General features: G+C 43.6%; 1 protein-coding gene across 2 annotated transcripts in view; it reads left to right on the top strand.

Annotated features, from left to right (window-relative positions):
• Window positions 1-1952: 1952 nt before the first annotated feature.
• The window catches only part of LOC106577378 (polymerase (RNA) III (DNA directed) polypeptide A), a 69917-nt gene continuing 53526 nt past the window's right edge, over window positions 1953-18343 (top strand). For both annotated transcript variants that reach the window (XM_045687468.1, XM_045687464.1), the window contains exons 1-13: window positions 1953-2238; window positions 2757-2892; window positions 3221-3358; window positions 8902-9073; window positions 9249-9403; window positions 9991-10230; window positions 10592-10754; window positions 11068-11204; window positions 12251-12354; window positions 13403-13544; window positions 14000-14140; window positions 14418-14487; window positions 16521-16648. In XM_045687468.1, the coding sequence (XP_045543424.1) occupies window positions 2195-2238; window positions 2757-2892; window positions 3221-3358; window positions 8902-9073; window positions 9249-9403; window positions 9991-10230; window positions 10592-10754; window positions 11068-11204; window positions 12251-12354; window positions 13403-13544; window positions 14000-14140; window positions 14418-14487; window positions 16521-16648 (1770 nt within the window). In that variant the 5' untranslated portion in view covers window positions 1953-2194. The remainder of the gene's footprint in view (window positions 2239-2756; window positions 2893-3220; window positions 3359-8901; window positions 9074-9248; window positions 9404-9990; window positions 10231-10591; window positions 10755-11067; window positions 11205-12250; window positions 12355-13402; window positions 13545-13999; window positions 14141-14417; window positions 14488-16520; window positions 16649-18343) is intronic.

Raw genomic sequence — 18343 nt, 5'->3', positions numbered from 1 at the left:
CATGTTTTCTAGTCCTTCCTGGTTTTGACCGTTCTGCCTGCCCTGACCCTGATACTGCCTGACATTCTATACCTTGCCCCACCATTCTGGATTATTGACCCGTCTGCCTTTGACCTGTCGTTTGCCTTCCCCTGTTTTTGAAATAAACTTTTGTTTCTTAGACACTGTGTGCGTCTGGGTCATACCTAAAACGTGATATTCCCCATAGGGACAAATGACAGAATCCTCTATTGGTTCTTCTTGAATAAGTTCTAAATAGCAGAATAGTTTCATCCCCGGAGTTCTTTGCAGTTGACTTTCAACGTCATTACCTGCTAAACAATGTTTTATTCTAATCTTTTAACGATCTCTGTCATACCCACAGACCTGCAGGTGTAGCAGCAATCTCTGTCTTACCCACAGAGTCTTACCCACAGACCTGCTGGAGAAGCAGCAATCTCTGTATTACCCACAGACCTGCTGGTGTAACAACAAATATCTGTCTTACTCACAGACCTGCTGGTGTAACAGCAAATGCAGGTCGCTAGCAAACACGAGGTTGGGAGTTCAAATCCCTAAGTAAGGTTGCCTCCCAGGTAATCAAAATACAGCAGCATGCTATCCCTTACAGAGTCCTGTGTGGCTCAGTTGGTAGAGCATGGTGTTTGCAACGCCAGGGTTGTGGGTTCGATTCCCATGGGGGGCCAGTATGGAGAAAAGAATGTATGAAATGTATGCATTCACTACTGTAAGTTGCTCTGGATAAGAGCATCTGCTAAATGACTAAAATGTAAATGTACAGCAATAACACCTTGTGGTGACAGAATTGGGGTGAGCTGTTCTAACTTCACAAGGTTTATGCCCTATTCTGTGTTGAACTGTGATGTTATGCATTTCATAGACTCCTGTTATGTCTGCATCCTAACACAAGGCCATTGTGTTCTGGAACTGTTGCTTGGACAAAGACCTGTTGTGTAAACATTATGATTGCATTATCACCCCTCTTCTATATGAGGGACCTGAAACTATCTCCCCAAGGAGCTCCTTCCCTGACTCTGATCAGAGACAGGTCTACCTTGCAGCTGCGTGTATTAAAGATTCACTATTATACCTTAAATTAGTCTCTGTCTAAATCTTTGGATCGAGTTTTCCACAACAACCTTAATTCAGCTCTAAAAATACAGTAACTTGTTTTTTTGACAGTGTAATGAAGAACCCTCTGTTTCCTGGTCGACCTGGTTGGCGGATGGTTATAAAAATAACCATTATAAAAAGGTTATTCGCAGCCCAAAAAAGTGTCCCCCTACAGGGACAAAATTAATAAAGAGGTTGACAATTGTGATACCATTTATTACAGCTCATACCATTGCTAGTTCTGTTTTTTAATTTTTTAAATGTAACCTAAAGTGGTAGATTTACTGCATGTAATAACAGGCTTAATACATAGTAGTGAACTTACTCTATTGGTAATTACGCTGGAACATAGGGCTTATTGTTATGTCATGTAAAGGACATGTTGCATTGTACACTTACAAATGGGTGGTCCCCGCGGGACTCGAAACCATGACTTTTGGCATTCGCAAGCGCCATGTTCTACGGACTGAGCCACACAGGACTAAGTGGCTTTGGATAAAAGTGTTTGCTAAATGGCTTATATTATTGTATACTGTTTTAAGTTTTTCTTCCCGCTTAAAACTACAACTCCCATGTGTCCCCTCTCCCGCACTAGAGGAGGTTAAAAAAAAGTCCATACGTCTAACATTATGAACTTTTCAGACAGATTTAGGCTATTCTACAAGGAACATGTATTAATTAACATTAATACATGTAACATTATCTGTTAATCCATGTAGCTACGAGGAGTGACATCTAGTGGAAATGTATTTCTGCACCCGTTTCCTCAGTGTTTATGTGATAATGATTTAGCCCACTGGAGGGCAGTTGCTGATGGATAACCTCCCTCTCGTTCATGGGGCGCTCTTCAACCGGATGTGTGCATGTCGTTGTCATATGAATTCATGGTTCACGTTGTATCACATTGCCGTGGCAGCATTTCTAGCTACAACATGGGAATTGGGGACGACAAGTGACAGTGTGATGACTGTATATCAAGTTTAGTGTAAAACAACAGTGTAGAAAAGAACAGTTTATGTGCGGGATCTTATCCTAGATCTGTATTTCTGCCGGAAGTTGGCGGGGGCAAACAGAAGTCACGATGGTGAAAGAGCAGTTTAGAGAGACTGATGTGGCCAAAAAAATGTAAGTATATCCAGTTAGTTAGCTAGCTTGCTGTTAGCCATTAGCCATTCATATTTCCCCCAGCCCTCTAGCTATGAGTATTGTTCGTAAATAATTGCCTAAAGCAGCTTGCAATTTGTCACATGAGCTTGCTTTTCATAGCTAGCTAGCTTTTTGCAATTGCATCATTGATTGAACAGGGTCAGCAATACTGGTAACACGTTTTAGAAAGCTAGCTAGCTAAACAAAGAATCACATCCCTACCTGGCTAATGTGGCAGGATATCGAACTCATCTTGCCATGACAACTGACACTCTTGCTAAGTACATGGTAAAGCATGACGAAGTAGCCTCAAGTAGACATCCAGAAAGGCAATGCTGACCATGCTTTACAAATGACTCCCAATTGACCCCTAAACTATAGCTTGTTATCATAGGCAGTTGTTGCTTGGGTAGGACCTATTTGCTAGTTGACCTACTAGCCAGTGTCTAATTTAACCCCTACGCTGAGTTGGCTATTTATTCCATTTATGTCAACAGAAGCCACATCTGTTTTGGGATGAAGTCGGCTGAGCAGATGAGACAGCAGGCTCATATCCAAGTGGTCAGTAAGAACCTGTACAGCCAGGACACCAGCCATACTCCTCTACCATACGGAGTACTGGATCATCGCATGGTAGGGCTGACACGTGTACATACACACACACGTACACACACCACCACCCATCACATGGTACACTACCGGTCAAAAGTTTTAGAACACCTACTTATTCAAAGGTTTTTCTTTATTTTTACTATTATCTAAATTGTAGAATAATAGTGAAGACATCAGCTTTGAAATAACACATGGAATCATGTAGTAACCAAAACGGTCTTAAACAAATCAAAATATATTTTACATTTGAGATTCTTCAAATAGCAATCCCTTTGCCTTTATAACAGCTTTGCAAACTCTTGGCATTCTCTATTGGTGGTTTTGACCCAACTGTCATGTTATATTCCAGGGCACCAGTGAGAAGGATCGTCCATGTGAGACGTGTGGGAAGAACCTGGCTGACTGTCTGGGACACTATGGATATCTGGATCTGGAGATGCCCTGTTTTCATGTGGGCTATTTCAAAGCCATCATTGGAATCCTACAGGCAAGTTCACTATAACAGTAACGGACAAAATAAAGGAAACACTTGAGTTTTTGAGGAATACAAAGTAGGCTATATAGAAGCAGGTGCTTCCAACACAGGTGTGGTTCCTGAGTTAATTAAGCAATTACCATCCCATCATGCTTAGGATCATGTATAAAAATGCTCAGTTGCCCATTATCTTGGCTACCATGGCTAGAAGAAGAGATCTCAGTGACTTTGAAAGAGGGGTCTCAAAGGAACATAGAGGGTTTAAAGGGTGTGTCTCAGTCACCAGATCTCAACCCAATTGAACACTTACGGAAGATTCTGGAGTGGCACCTGAGACAGCGTTTTCCTCCACCATCAACAAAACACCAAATTATGGAATTTCTTGTAGAAGGGTGTCGCATCCCTCTAATAGAGTTCCAGACACTTGTAGAATCTATGCCAAGGAAAAGGCTGTTCTGGCGGCTCGTGGTCACCCAACGCCCACTTTATGTTGATGTTTCCTTTATTTTGGCAGTTATTTGTATATCTTTATCTTCTCTCTCTGTACAATGTAGCAAACTAAATATGACATTACTGTACTGCACACTGAGTAGCCTACATCACAACCTTGATCATCCTGATTAAATTATCATAGTTACTTCTTTGACTCTTTTGCTATGTGATTGTTGTTCAAGCTGGCCCATTAGAACATCATGTGATTGTTGTTCAAGCTGGCCCGTTAGAACATCATGTGATTGTTGTTCAAGCTGGCCCATTAGAACATCATGTGATTGTTGTTCAAGCTGGCCCGTTAGAACATCATGTGATTGTTATTCAAGCTGGCCCATTAGAACACCATGTGATTGTTGTTCAAGCTGGCCCGTTAGAACATCATGTGATTGTTGTTCAAGCTGGCCCATTAGAACATCATGTGATTGTTGTTCAAGCTGGCCCGTTAGAACATCATGTGATTGTTATTCAAGCTGGCCCATTAGAACATCATGTGATTGTTGTTCAAGCTGGCCCGTTAGAACATCATGTGATTGTTATTCAAGCTGGCCCATTAGAACACCATGTGATTGTTGTTCAAGCTGGCCCATTAGAACATCATGTGATTGTTGTTCAAGCTGGCCCCATTAGAACATCATGTGATTGTTGTTCAAGCTGGCCCCATTAGAACATCATGTGATTGTTGTTCAAGCTGGCCCGTTAGAACATCATGTGATTGTTATTCAAGCTGGCCCATTAGAACACCATGTGATTGTTGTTCAAGCTGGCCCGTTAGAACATCATGTGATTGTTATTGAAGCTGGCCCATTAGAACATCATGTGATTGTTGTTCAAGCTGGCCCATTAGAACATCATGTGATTGTTATTCAAGCTGGCCCATTAGAACATCATGTGATTGTTGTTCAAGCTGGCCCATTAGAACATCATGTGATTGTTATTCAAGCGGGCCCAGTAGAACATCATGTGATTGTTGTTCAAGCTGGCCCATTAGAACATCATGTGATTGTTTACATTTACATTTTACATTTAAGTCATTTAGCAGACGCTCTTATCCAGAGCGACTTACAAATTGGTGCATTCACCTTATGATATCCAGTGGAACAACCACTTTACAATAGTGCATCTAAATCTTTTAAGGGGGGGTTAGAAGGATTACTTTATCCTATCCCAGGTATTCCTTAAAGAGGTGGGGTTTCAGGTGTCTCCGGAAGGTGGTGATTGACTCCGCTGTCCTGGCGTCGTGAGGGAGCTTGTTCCACCATTGGGGTGCCAGAGCAGCGAACAGTTTTGACTGGGCTGAGCGGGAACTGTGCTTCCTCAGAGGTAGGGGGGCCAGCAGGCCAGAGGTGGATGAACGCAGTGCCCTTGTTTGGGTGTAGGGCCTGATCAGAGCCTGAAGGTATGGAGGTGCCGTTCCCCTCACAGCTCCGTAGGCAAGCACCATGGTCTTATAGCGGATGCGAGCTTCAACTGGAAGCCAGTGGAGAGAGCGGAGGAGCGGGGTGACGTGAGAGAACTTGGGAAGGTTGAACACCAGACGGGCTGCGGCGTTCTGGATGAGTTGTAGGGGTTTAATGGCACAGGCAGGGAGCCCAGCCAACAGCGAGTTGCAGTAATCCAGACGGGAGATAACAAGTGCCTGGATTAGGACCTGCGCCGCTTCCTGTGTGAGGCAGGGTCGCACTCTGCGAATGTTGTAGAGCATGAACCTACAGGATCGGGTCACCGCCTTGATGTTAGTGGAGAACGACAGGGTGTTGTCCAGGATCACGCCAAGGTTCTTAGCACTCTGGGAGGAGGACACAAGGGAGTTGTCAACCGTGATGGCGAGATCATGGAACGGGCAGTCCTTCCCCGGGAGGAAGAGCAGCTCCGTCTTGCCGAGGTTCAGCTTGAGGTGGTGATCCGTCATCCACACTGATATGTCTGACAGACATGCAGAGATGCGATTCGCCGCCTGGTTATCAGAAGGGGGAAAGGAGAAGATTAATTGTGTGTCGTCTGCATAGCAATGATAGGAGAGACCATGTGAGGATATGACAGAGCCAAGTGACTTGGTGTATAGCGAGAATAGGAGAGGGCCTAGAACAGAGCCCTGGGGGACACCAGTGGTGAGAGCGCGTGGTGCGGAGACAGATTCTCGCCACGCCACCTGGTAGGAGCGACCTGTCAGGTAGGACGCAATCCAAGCGTGGGCCGCGCCGGAGATGCCCAACTCGGAGAGGGTGGAGAGGAGGATCTGATGGTTCACAGTATCAAAGGCAGCAGATAGGTCTAGAAGGATGAGAGCAGAGGAGAGAGAGTTAGCTTTAGCAGTGCAGAGAGCCTCCGTGACACAGAGAAGAGCAGTCTCAGTTGAATGCCCAGTCTTGAAACCTGACTGATTAGGATCAAGAAGGTCATTCTGAGAGAGATGACAGGAGAGCTGGCCAAGGACGGCACGTTCAAGAGTTTTGGAGAGAAAAGAAAGAAGGGATACTGGTCTGTAGTTGTTGACATCGGAGGGATCGAGTGTAGGTTTTTTCAGAAGGGGTGCAACTCTCGCTCTCTTGAAGACGGAAGGGACGTAGCCAGCGGTCAAGGATGAGTTGATGAGCGAGGTGAGGTAGGGGAGAAGGTCTCCGGAAATGGTCTGGAGAAGAGAGGAGGGGATAGGGTCAAGTGGGCAGGTTGTTGGGCAGCCGGCCGTCACAAGACACGAGATTTCATCTGGAGAGAGAGGGGAGAAAGAGGTCAAAGCACAGGGTAGGGCAGTGTGAGCAGGACCAGCGGTGTCGTTTGACTTAGCAAACGAGGATCGGATATCGTCAACCTTCTTTTCAAAATGGTTGACGAAGTCATCCGCAGAGAGGGAGGAGGGGGGGGAGGGAGGATTCAGGAGGGAGGAGAAGGTAGCAAAGAGCTTCCTAGGGTTAGAGGCAGATGCTTGGAATTTAGAGTGGTAGAAAGTGGCTTTAGCAGCAGAGACAGAAGAGGAGAATGTAGAGAGGAGGGAGTGAAAGGATGCCAGGTCCGCAGGGAGGCGAGTTTTCCTCCATTTCCGCTCGGCTGCCCGGAGCCCTGTTCTGTGAGCTCGCAGTGAGTCGTCGAGCCACGGAGCAGGAGGGGAGGACCGAGCCGGCCTGGAGGATAGGGGACAGAGAAAATCAAAGGATGCAGAGAGGGAGGAGAGGAGGGTTGAGGAGGCAGAATCAGGAGATAGGTTGGAGAAGGTTTGAGCAGAGGGAAGAGATGATAGGATGGAAGAGGAGAGAGTAGCGGGAGAGAGAGAGCGAAGGTTGGGACGGCGAAATACCATCCGAGTAGGGGCAGAGTGAGAAGTGTTGGATGAGAGCGAGAGGGAAAAGGATATAAGGTAGTGGTCGGAGATTTGGAGGGGAGTTGCAATGAGATTAGTGGAAGAACAGCATCTAGTAAAGATGAGGTCAAGCGTATTGCCTGCCTTGTGAGTAGGGGGGAAGGTGAGAGGGTGAGGTCAAAAGAGGAGAGGAGTGGAAAGAAGGAGGCAGAGAGGAATCATAGAACATATAGAACATAGAACATCATGTGATTGTTATTCAAGCTGGCCCATTAGAACACCATGTGATTGTTATTCAAGCTGGCCCATTAGAACATTTATATTTATTTTTTATTTATTTCACCTTTATTTAACCAGGTAGGCCAGTTGAGAACAAGTTCTCATTTACAACTGCGACCTGGCCAAGATAAAGCAAAGCAGTGCGACAAAAACAACAACACAGAGTTACACATAAACAAATGTACAGTCAATAACACAATAGAAAAGAAAAATAGAAAAATCTATGAACAGTGTGTGCAAATCAACAAGGTAATACAGTAGGGGGAGTGCTGCTCAGCGTGAGGTAATACAGTAGGTTGAGTGCTGCTCAGCGTGAGGTAATACAGTAGGGGGAGTGCAGCTCAGCGTGAGGTAATACAGTAGGGGGAGTGCAGCTCAGCGTGAGGTAATACAGTAGGGGGAGTGCAGCTCAGCGTGAGGTAATACAGTAGGGGGAGTGCAGCTCAGCGTGAGGTAATACAGTAGAGGGAGTGCAGCTCAGCGTGAGGTAATACAGTAGAGGGAGTGCAGCTCAGCGTGAGGTAATACAGTAGGGGGAGTGCAGCTCAGCGTGAGGTAATACAGTAGGGGGAGTGCAGCTCAGCGTGAGGTAATACAGTAGGGGGAGTGCTTCTCAAATGTAATTTTTTATGTGTTCTCCACACTCGTCCTCACAAGAACATGCTCAATAGAACATCTTTGGAGCATGAGAGTGTGGCACACAGTAAATGCATATTGAGAAACACCCAATGTGATTGTTGTTCCATTATAACATCATGTTATTGTTGTTCAAATTGGCTCATTATAACATCATGTTGTTCCATTATAACATCATGTGATTGTTGTTCATGTTGTTCCATTATAACTATGTTATTGTTGTTCAAATTAGCCCATTATAACATCATGTTGTTGTTGTTCAAATTGGCCCATTATAACATCATGTTGTTGTTGTTCAAATTAGCCCATTATAACATCATGTTGTTGTTGTTCAAATTGGCCCATTATAACATCATGTTGTTGTTGTTCAAATTGGCCCATTATAACATCATGTTGTTGTTGTTCAAATTAGCCCATTATAACATCATGTTGTTGTTGTTCAAATTGGCCCATTATAACATCATGTTGTTGTTGTTCAAATTGGCCCATTATAACATCATGTTGTTGTTCAAATTAGCCCATTATAACTGTTATTGTTGTTCAAATTAGCCCATTATAACATCATGTTGTTCAAATTAGCCCATTATGACATCATGTTGTTGTTGTTCAAATTAGCCCATTATGACATCATGTTGTTGTTCAAATTAGCCCATTGTGACATCATGTTGTTGTTCAAATTAGCCCATTATGACATAATGTTGTTGTTGTTCAAATTAGCCCATTATAACATGATGTTATTGTTGTTCAAATTAGCCCATTATAACATCATGTGATTGTTGTTCCATTATAACATCATGTTATTGTTGTTCATGTTGTTCCATTATAACATCATGTGATTGTGGTATTCCTCCAGATGATCTGTAAGACGTGTTCTCACATCATGCTGACCAAAGAGGAGAAACTACAGTTTATGGATGTGTTGAAGAGGCCAGGCCTAGCGTACCTCCAGAAACGAGGAATGAAGAAGAAGATATCCGACAAATGCCGCAAAAGGACAATGTGTCTCAATTGCTCCACGTTAAATGGTAGGGTATCAACAATAGCTTACTCTTTGACTGTTTATGGTTCAATTTTGGCATTTGGGCCAAAATACATATTATTAAGTTATATTTGAATTGAGTTGGATTTAGTTGAGTTGAAAGCATAGCCCAAGTGGTGGTTGGTGTGACTGATGATGTCTTTGTTCTTCCCATTTAACAGGACCAGTGAAGAAGTGTGGCTTGCTGAAGATCCTCCATGAGAAATACAAGACAACCAAGAAAGTGGTGGACACTGTAGTATCAGACTTTCTCAACTCATTCGATATCGCAATAGAACACAACAAAGAAGTGGAGGGCTTGCTTAACAGGGCTCAGGTGAGTCACAGTGAAGGCAACTAGGGCTTGCTTAACAGGGCTCAGGTGAGTCACGTTGAAGGCAACTAGGGCTTGCTTAACAGGGCTCAGGTGAGTCATGGTGAAGGCAACTAGGGCTTGCTTAACAGGGCTCAGGTGAGTCACGTTGAAGGCAACTAGGGCTTGCTTAACAGGGCTCAGGTGAGTCACGTTGAAGGCAACTAGGGCTTGCTTAACAGGGTTCAGGTGAGTCACGTTGAAGGCAACTTTTAACAGTTTACATGTCTACTTTGTAGAGGTCATGTGAGGTTAATGGATTGTGTTTGTTTTTCACTTAGCAGTGACTTACAGTACAGAGTTCATACAGGGTTAGTATATGGGATACTTGTTGGAATTGAACCCACAACCCTGGTATTACTAGAGCAACACTCTTCTTACCAACTGGATCACACAGGTTTTAAATGCTGACCGATTATGTCTTTCACCCTGACGGAGAACCTGAGTCCTCTAGTGGTACTGAACCTCTTCAAAATGTGTCTGTCTGAATCCGGGAAACTGGCCCTTCTGGTTTTAAATGCTGACTGACCTTCATGTCCTGTGGTTTCCAGGAGAACCTGAGTCCTCTGGTGGTGTTGAACCTGTTCAGGAGGATTCCAGCGGAGGACATTCCCCTGCTCCTGATGAACCCTGAGGCAGGTAAGCCTGCAGACCTCATCCTCACCCGTCTGCTGGTACCCCCACTCTGCATCCGCCCCTCTGTCATCTCAGACCTCAAGTCAGGTACTAACGAGGATGACCTCACCATGAAGCTCACAGAGATCATCTTCCTCAATGATGTCATCAAGAAGGTGGGTACATTACATTTACATTTTAGTCATGTATGATGTCATAGAGAAGGTGGGCATCATGGGATTGGGACAGTAGCAGGAAGTGTCAATGAATTTGTGATTAATTGTTTTATTAATCGGCCCGGGAGTTTTTCCATGAACTGACCAGGAAAACCTCTGGGCCCCAGTAGGCTATTACTAACTAGTTGGTCAGCTGAGGAAAATCTCTGGGCCTTTTTATGAAAGCAATAACACAAGACAGAAATAAGTTACAATTTCCAATTCACATTAGACAATGTGGTTTGATGTTGTTGTTATTGTTGTCTAATGAATGTTGAGTGATGAATGAGTTGTTCTGCCTGCCTCCCATGCCGTCCCACAGCACCGTATGTCAGGGGCCAAGACCCAGATGATCATGGAGGACTGGGACTTCCTCCAGCTGCAATGTGCTCTCTACATCAACAGTGAGCTCTCTGGCATCCCCCTCAACATGGCCCCTAAGAAGTGGACCAGAGGCTTCGTTCAGAGACTCAAGGGCAAACAAGGTCTCGCTCATATAAATAGTGATTTCTAATTATTTCATAGTTACCTGTTGTCTATTCTGATGTCTAGTTCTGTGGTCACTCTCACCATCGTATTTATTGATAGTTGACACTGAATTCATGTGAATGTCATGTCTTTTGTCATAAACAATTTAGTTTATTTACACAGCTGACTCAGAAACAGGAAGTATCCTAGTTGATTGTAGAGCCATTTAATCACAAATTATAGAGTGGAATGTTATTCTCCACTGCTGCCTTTGGATTGATAAGAATTTGGAGACACTCAGTTATTGATGGTTCGTGGTGTCTCTCTCAGGGCGATTCCGTGGAAACCTCTCGGGGAAGAGAGTGGATTTCTCTGGGAGAACGGTCATCTCTCCGGACCCCAACCTGCGGATCGATGAGGTGGCTGTCCCTGTGCACGTAGCCAAAATCCTGACCTACCCGGAGAAGGTAAGAATCTTATTGGCCACACTTTAACTACAACTTATAAAGGCTTTATAAGAATTAGGGCTGTCCACGTTAAAGCGCAAACCTTTTTAATGCTGTTAATTTCTTTGACGTTTTTAATCGCTTCTCCATTTCTTAACCCCGCGCGACCCTTTTTAAGTGCACGTGTTTCAGCGAGGACCCTTTGAAGCGCAACATACTCTATGCTGTGTACTGTCAGTGTGCACTCGGTCTCAGTAGCGCTGTCTGTCTCCATTGTGGTGCGCTATGCACACAGCTTTGAGGAACAGTTTTGAAGGAAACCGTACAGATACTTCTACCATAAACATGTTCCCAGGCATTTCTTTAGATGACAGCAAAAAAACATGAATTTGTACAGAAGTAGCGAACTAGTTATGCTAACGTTAGCTAGCTAGCCAAAATATTGTTTACAATGCCATGGCTGAATGCCTCTTGATTCATCTAACTTCCCACAATGATTTTAATCAGGACAGGACATCCATTCCATATAACTACTGTTTCTGTTGTAGTTCACAGGTCAAAATACTTAATGATCCCAATTGTAGTAGCAGCAGCTTGTGACTAGTTCATGATGAAGACCATGGATCAGTTCAGCTTCAATATTATTGATAGGAGGGAGTAGGCCTCCTGAACCTTTGGGATCATGAACAGCTTGTATGTTACAGAGACGTTTGTGTTGTTTATGGTGAAAATGCCTTTAAAACATTTTGATCCAGACTATTTTGGGTTTAATAGTAACTCAATGTTCTGCTTTTTAATGAAGTCCAAATTGGAGCAAATTATAAAATTGCAATGAATCGCGATTTAACTAATTCCATTAACTCTAATTATTTTAATCGTTAGACTGGCTTAATAAGAATACATCAATAGTTTATAAGCACTACATAGATGCTTCACAAATCAGGATGGATCACAAGGGAGTTTTGAGTGCCTTTTCCAGCTGTCTTTACCATTGAGAAGTAACATGCACAGTGTCTCTTCACTGTCCTGTTGTATGACCTGTGACCTCTAAGTTGTTGTGCCCCAAGGTGAACAAGGCCAACTTGGAGATGCTGAGGAAGCTGGTGCGTAGCGGTCCTGAGGTCCATCCTGGAGCCAACTTCATCCAGCAACGACACACGCAGATGAAGAGGTCAGGACCGTTCTATTGGACATTGTTTAGTCAGTTAAAAAGCATGAGCTGATCCACACCCCAAAATGTTGGAGGCACTACATGCCAAAACGTTGGTGAGGTTTACCCATTCACTTATTAGAAGCATATATACAGTATCTTTCTTTCTTTTAAGACATTTTAGTTGTTTTAAAGGGATACTTTGTCTTGAGGCCCTTTAGCTACTTCCTCAGTCAGATGAGCTCGTTGGGACCATTTTAATGTCTGTTTACTGGGACACCAGTTCATCTGACTCTGGGTAGGTAGATAAAGGGCCTCATTGTCCTGAAGTATCCCCTTTTTAATAGATGCTCTTATCCAGTGTCAACTAAATTAGCTAAAACAACCACATTATCACAATCATTTGGTTGTTGGTTGGGTCCGTCATCCTTTTGGTTATAGGCCTACCACTAAACTGAAACTGTGGTTAGGGAAAGAGGGAAAGGGGGATACCTAGTCAGTTGTACAACTGAATGCCTTCATCTAAAATGTGTCATCCTTATTTAACCCAACCCCTCTGAATCAGAGAGGTGAGTGGGGGCTGCCTTAATCGACATCCACGTCTTCGACGCCCGGGGAACAGTGGGTTAACTGCCTTGCTCAGGGGCAGAACGACAGATTTGTACCTTGTGAGCTCAGGGATTCGATCCAGCAACCTTTCGGGTTACTGGCCCAATGCTCTACACTAGGCTACCTGCCGCCCCTGCTGGTTATAGGCCTACCACTAAACCGAAACTGTGGTTACAGGCCTACCACTAAACTGAAACTGTGGTTACAGGCCTACCACTTAACTGAAACTGTGGTTACAGGCCTACCACTAAACTGAAACTGTGGTTACAGGCCTACCACTAAACTGAAACTGTGGTTACAGGCCTACCACTAAACTGAAACTGTGGTTACAGGCCTACCACTAAACTGAAACTGTGGTTACAGGCCTACCACTAAACTGAAACTTTGTATGAAACCACATGTTTAGGTGTATGTTCTAAGAGTATTCTGTGTGTGTGTGTGTGTGTGTGTGTGTCTCCAGGTTTCTGAAGTACGGGAACCGAGAGAAGATGGCCCAGGAGCTGAGGTTTGGAGACGTGGTGGAGAGACACATGATCGATGGAGACATCGTCCTCTTCAACCGACAGCCCTCTCTACACAAACTCAGCATCATGGCTCATATTGTGAGTGCTCTGTCTCTCTCCACATCACACACCCGTCCTTCACTTCGGCTCTCAGTCTGGAAACTCCATGTCAACTTGTAGGCAGGAAGAGAACCTCCCTGTTACAAGTTGGGGATTTTGTGTGATGTATATTGGGGTTGTCTGTTTTATAGCTGCCTTGTCGTGTAGTTGTTACTGTTTTAGAGCTGCCTTGTCGTGTAGTTGTTACTGTTTTAGAGCTGCCTTGTCGTGTAGCTGTTACTGTTTTAGAGCTGCCTTGTCGTGTAGCTGTTACTGTTTTAGAGCTGCCTTGTCGTGTAGCTGTTACTGTTTTAGAGCTGCCTTGTCGTGTAGCTGTTACTGTTTTAGAGCTGCCTTGTTGTGTAGCTGTTACTGTTTTAGATGTATCAAGATAAGTCTATTTCAGGCAGATCTCAATGAAATCATTATTGTATTCATCTTTGTCTGTCCTGAAGGCCAAAGTGAAGCCTCACAGAACGTTCCGGTTCAACGAGTGTGTGTGCACGCCGTACAACGCTGACTTTGACGGGGACGAGATGAACCTTCACCTTCCCCAGACAGAGGAGGCCAAGGCTGAAGCCCTGGTGCTGATGGGGGTTAGTGTCACCTGCCCTGCTTCACCTTTAGACTCCTGCAGCACACCTCACACCCCTACACGCTGTTCAGCCCCCCTACACGCTGTACAGCCCCCCCTACACGCTGTACAGCCCCCCTACACGCTGTACAGGGCTGCCCCACAGTCCACCCCTACACTTCTCCTCTCTGTCACTCAGTCTCTCAAAGCCCAGGTTTAAACTACAACCTGTACAGCCGAGGGTCTAATTTCACACTGAACGATCCTTTTCTCATTTCTCTTGGTCTCTTTCCCTCCAGACCAAAGCCAACCTGGTGACCCCCAGAAACGGAGAGCCTCTGATTGCTGCTATTCAAGACTTTCTGACAGGTCAGCCATTGTGTTACAGCAATAGCCAATCATTGTTTGTCACAGCAAGGCCTGACAGCCAATCAAATGGCTAATTTGTCAGATGATTGAGGGCTTTGACCACTGTATTAGTGAGTGTCTCAAACTGCTGGTTGTTAAGGGGAGAAAAGAGAAAGGTTTTGACTTGGTGATCATGTGTTCAACATGATGGAAAACGTCTCCCTGGAGCGCTCCCATCTGTTCATTGCATTTGATCGTTTTTGTCACAGCTCGTCTCATCTGTCTTGAAATGAAAACTATGTCATCTTCGTTTTACAGCTGCTTTGCTTGTTTTTATCCAGATTGGGACACTTACCTCTTGTTAAGTCAACACCTTGATGGGATTCTTCATACTGACTTTATTATCCATTATGGTTTGACATTTGAAACGGAATTCAGAAAGATGAGCTTATGTCAAATATATATATTTTTTGGGACGTTTTATAAAAGTACAGTCCCAGAGCTTTGAAATGGTATATTATGAAACATGGGAAAGTTATGCTTCTTTGATGTTTGATAAACTTGTTATCCCAATATGGAGATAATGAGGAGAAAAATGGCCTTGAATGGTTTTCCCCATTTCTAGAGAACACTTGTTTCTTTACGTCCATTCAGCATTGTTCGCACCCTCTTAAGCCTTAGTCCCACACATTTACTTAACAATTCACATGTAAATTCACGAGTCAGCATGGCATTGTCCTCCAGAAAGTAGTCTCTCTATCAGTGGCAGTCGGTGACGTTTAACATGAGGGAGGGCGACTTTTATTTTTAATGACCATGGCCTTATTTCTATTACAGCATATTGGATGACTGCCATTCATATTCCATTCACCCAGCTCAATGCAACAGCGATAGGTTTAGGCTACTACATGATACTCTAATGTTCCCTGTTCCCATCATGAGGTTGCTACAACCTAGCCTGTGAATGAAAGTTTACAACGTAGGTGCACAGGTTGAGAGAAATTAGACTAGTGTTGAACTGTCATAGCCAGCTAGCTAACATGGCATCCCTCTGTGTTTGAGGAGGCTAAACTAGCTAGCTGCATTCGCTAGCTAAGTGTAAGTGAAAAAAATACAACTAAATATTGCTCTCTCTCTCTCTGTTGCTTCTCCTTCATTAACTAAATTAATTTGTTCAAACTTTTGTCTTTCTCTCTGAGTCAACTATTCACCACATTTTATACTCTGCAGTGCTAGCAAGCTGTAGCTTATCCTTTCAGTACTAGATTAATTCTCTGATCCTTTGATTGGGTGGATGTTAAGTCCATGCTGCATAAGTTCTGATAGGTTAAAGGACATCCTCTAGAAGTTGTCATAATTACTGTGTAAGTCTATGGAAGTGGGTGAGGCCTACCATCCTCCTAGGTTTTGTATTGAAGTCAATGTATCCAGAGGAGAACGGAAGCTAGCTGTCCTCCGGCTACACCATGGTGCTACCTTACAAAGTGCTGTTGAGGTTACTGTAGATCATCGCAAAACAGTGTATTTTAAACAATTATTTGGTGTCGTGAATATATTTAGTATAGTTTCATCTAAGATGGACAACTTTAAAAAAGAATTTCACTGAGGCTCCACTGCTCTCTATTATCCCCCTCCATTATCAGCCAATCATGGAGCCTGTCTTTCTCCCTATAGAGCTCAGTGCTTTCTCCTTGGCTAAACTAGGCCCTTAATTTAACTTGTTTTTTTTCATATTTACGGATTCCAGACATGTTTGTAATAAGTCATATGAAAGTTCACATGTTCAAGAAGGCTTATCTGCAACAAAAATAATAATATATTCTTCTTAGTTTCTTTACGTCTCTACTGTGAAGTAGGAAATGGCGTCAAATGCCTACGATCCTGAATCCGGTCACATTTTGTAGCAATATCAAAATGACATCTCTGTATTTATCATATTTGGAGAAAGTGTAGCCTAATATTTCTTAGGCTATTTGTTAGGAGCACAATATCTGTATGTTTCACACTCCACATTTCAACACCCTACTCTTCTCCTCTCTCGCCTTTCTTCACAGGAGCCTACCTGTTGACCCTGAAGGACACTTTCTTCGATAGGTCTAAAGCCTGCCAGATAGTGGCCTCTATCCTGGTGGGGGTGGATGAGAGGATCAAGATAGCTCTCCCACACCCTGCCATACTCAAGGTACAGTACGGCTCTCCTCGGTTGGTTGAACTGAATGATGGGACTGTTTAGTGGATTTTGGGCTGACATCTGTTATTCTCTGTCGTGAGGAGAAAAGTCACTGGGAGTCATATACAGTGTGACATTCTTTAGTAGTTAAATATCAGTTGGTCTGAAAGTCACTGGGAGTCATATACAGTGTGACCTTCTTTACTAGTTAAATATCAGTTGGTCTGAAAGTCACTGGGAGTCATATACAGTGTGACATTCTTTACTAGTTAAATATCAGTTGGTCTGAAAGTCACTGGGAGTCATATACAGTGTGACATTCTTTACTAGTTAAATATCAGTTGGTCTGAAAGTCACTGGGAGTCATATACAGTGTGACCTTCTTTACTAGTTAAATATCAGTTGGTCTGAAAGTCACTGGGAGTCATATACAGTGTGACATTCCTTACTAGTTAAATATCAGTTGGTCTGAAAGTCACTGGGAGTCATATACAGTGTGACATTCTTTACTAGTTAAATATCAGTTGGTCTGAAAGTCACTGGGAGTCATATACAGTGTGACATTCTTTACTAGTTAAATATCAGTTGGTCTGAAAGTCACTGGGAGTCATATACAGTGTGACATTCTTTACTAGTTAAATATCAGTTGGTCTGAAAGTCACTGGGAGTCATATACAGTGTGACATTCTTTACTAGTTAAATATCAGTTGGTCTGAAAGTCACTGGGAGTCATATACAGTGTGACATTCTTTACTAGTTAAATATCAGTTGGTCTGAAAGTCACTGGGAGTCATATACAGTGTGACATTCTTTACTAGTTAAATATCAGTTGGTCTGAAAGTCACTGGGAGTCATATACAGTGTGACATTCTTTACTAGTTAAATATCAGTTGGTCTGAAAGTCACTGGGAGTCATATACAGTGTGACATTCTTTACTAGTTAAATATCAGTTGGTCTGAAAGTCACTGGGAGTCATATACAGTGTGACATTCTTTACTAGTTAAATATCAGTTGGTCTGAAAGTCACTGGGAGTCATATACAGTGTGACATTCTTTACTAGTTAAATATCAGTTGGTCTGAAAGTCACTGGGAGTCATATACAGTGTGACATTCTTTACTAGTTAAATATCAGTTGGTCTGAAAGTCACTGGGAGTCATATACAGTGTGACCTTCTTTACTAGTTAAATATCAGTGGTCCGCAACTCGTCAATTATTTGGGTGTTGGTCTTTTTGTTGCCAGTCCATCATGACTCTGTTGTCAGTCCATCATGACTCTGTTGTCAATCCATCATGACTCTGTTGTCAGTCCATCATGACTCTGTTGTCAGTCCATCATGACTCTGTTGTCAGTCCATCATGACTCTGTTGTCAGTCCATCATGACTCTGTTGTCAGTCCATCATGACTCTGTTGCCAGTCCGTCATGAATGACTCTGTTGCCAGTCCGTCATGAATGACTCTGTTGCCAGTCCGCCATGACTCTGTTGACAGTCCGCCATGACTCTGTTGTCAGTCCGTCATGACTGTATTGCCAGTCCGTCATGACTGTATTGCCAGTCCGCCATGACACTGTTGCCAGTCCGCCATGACACTGTTGCCAGTCCGCCATGAATGACTCTGTTGCCAGTCCGCCATGAATGACTCTGTTGCCAGTCCGCCATGAATGACTCTGTTGCCAGTCCGCCATGAATGACTCTGTTGCCAG

Source organism: Salmo salar, chromosome ssa01, assembly GCF_905237065.1.
Source record: "Salmo salar chromosome ssa01, Ssal_v3.1, whole genome shotgun sequence".
NCBI lineage: Eukaryota > Metazoa > Chordata > Actinopteri > Salmoniformes > Salmonidae > Salmo > Salmo salar.
Note: the sequence above shows the minus strand (reverse complement) of the source record. Positions and strands in the feature narration are given on the sequence as shown.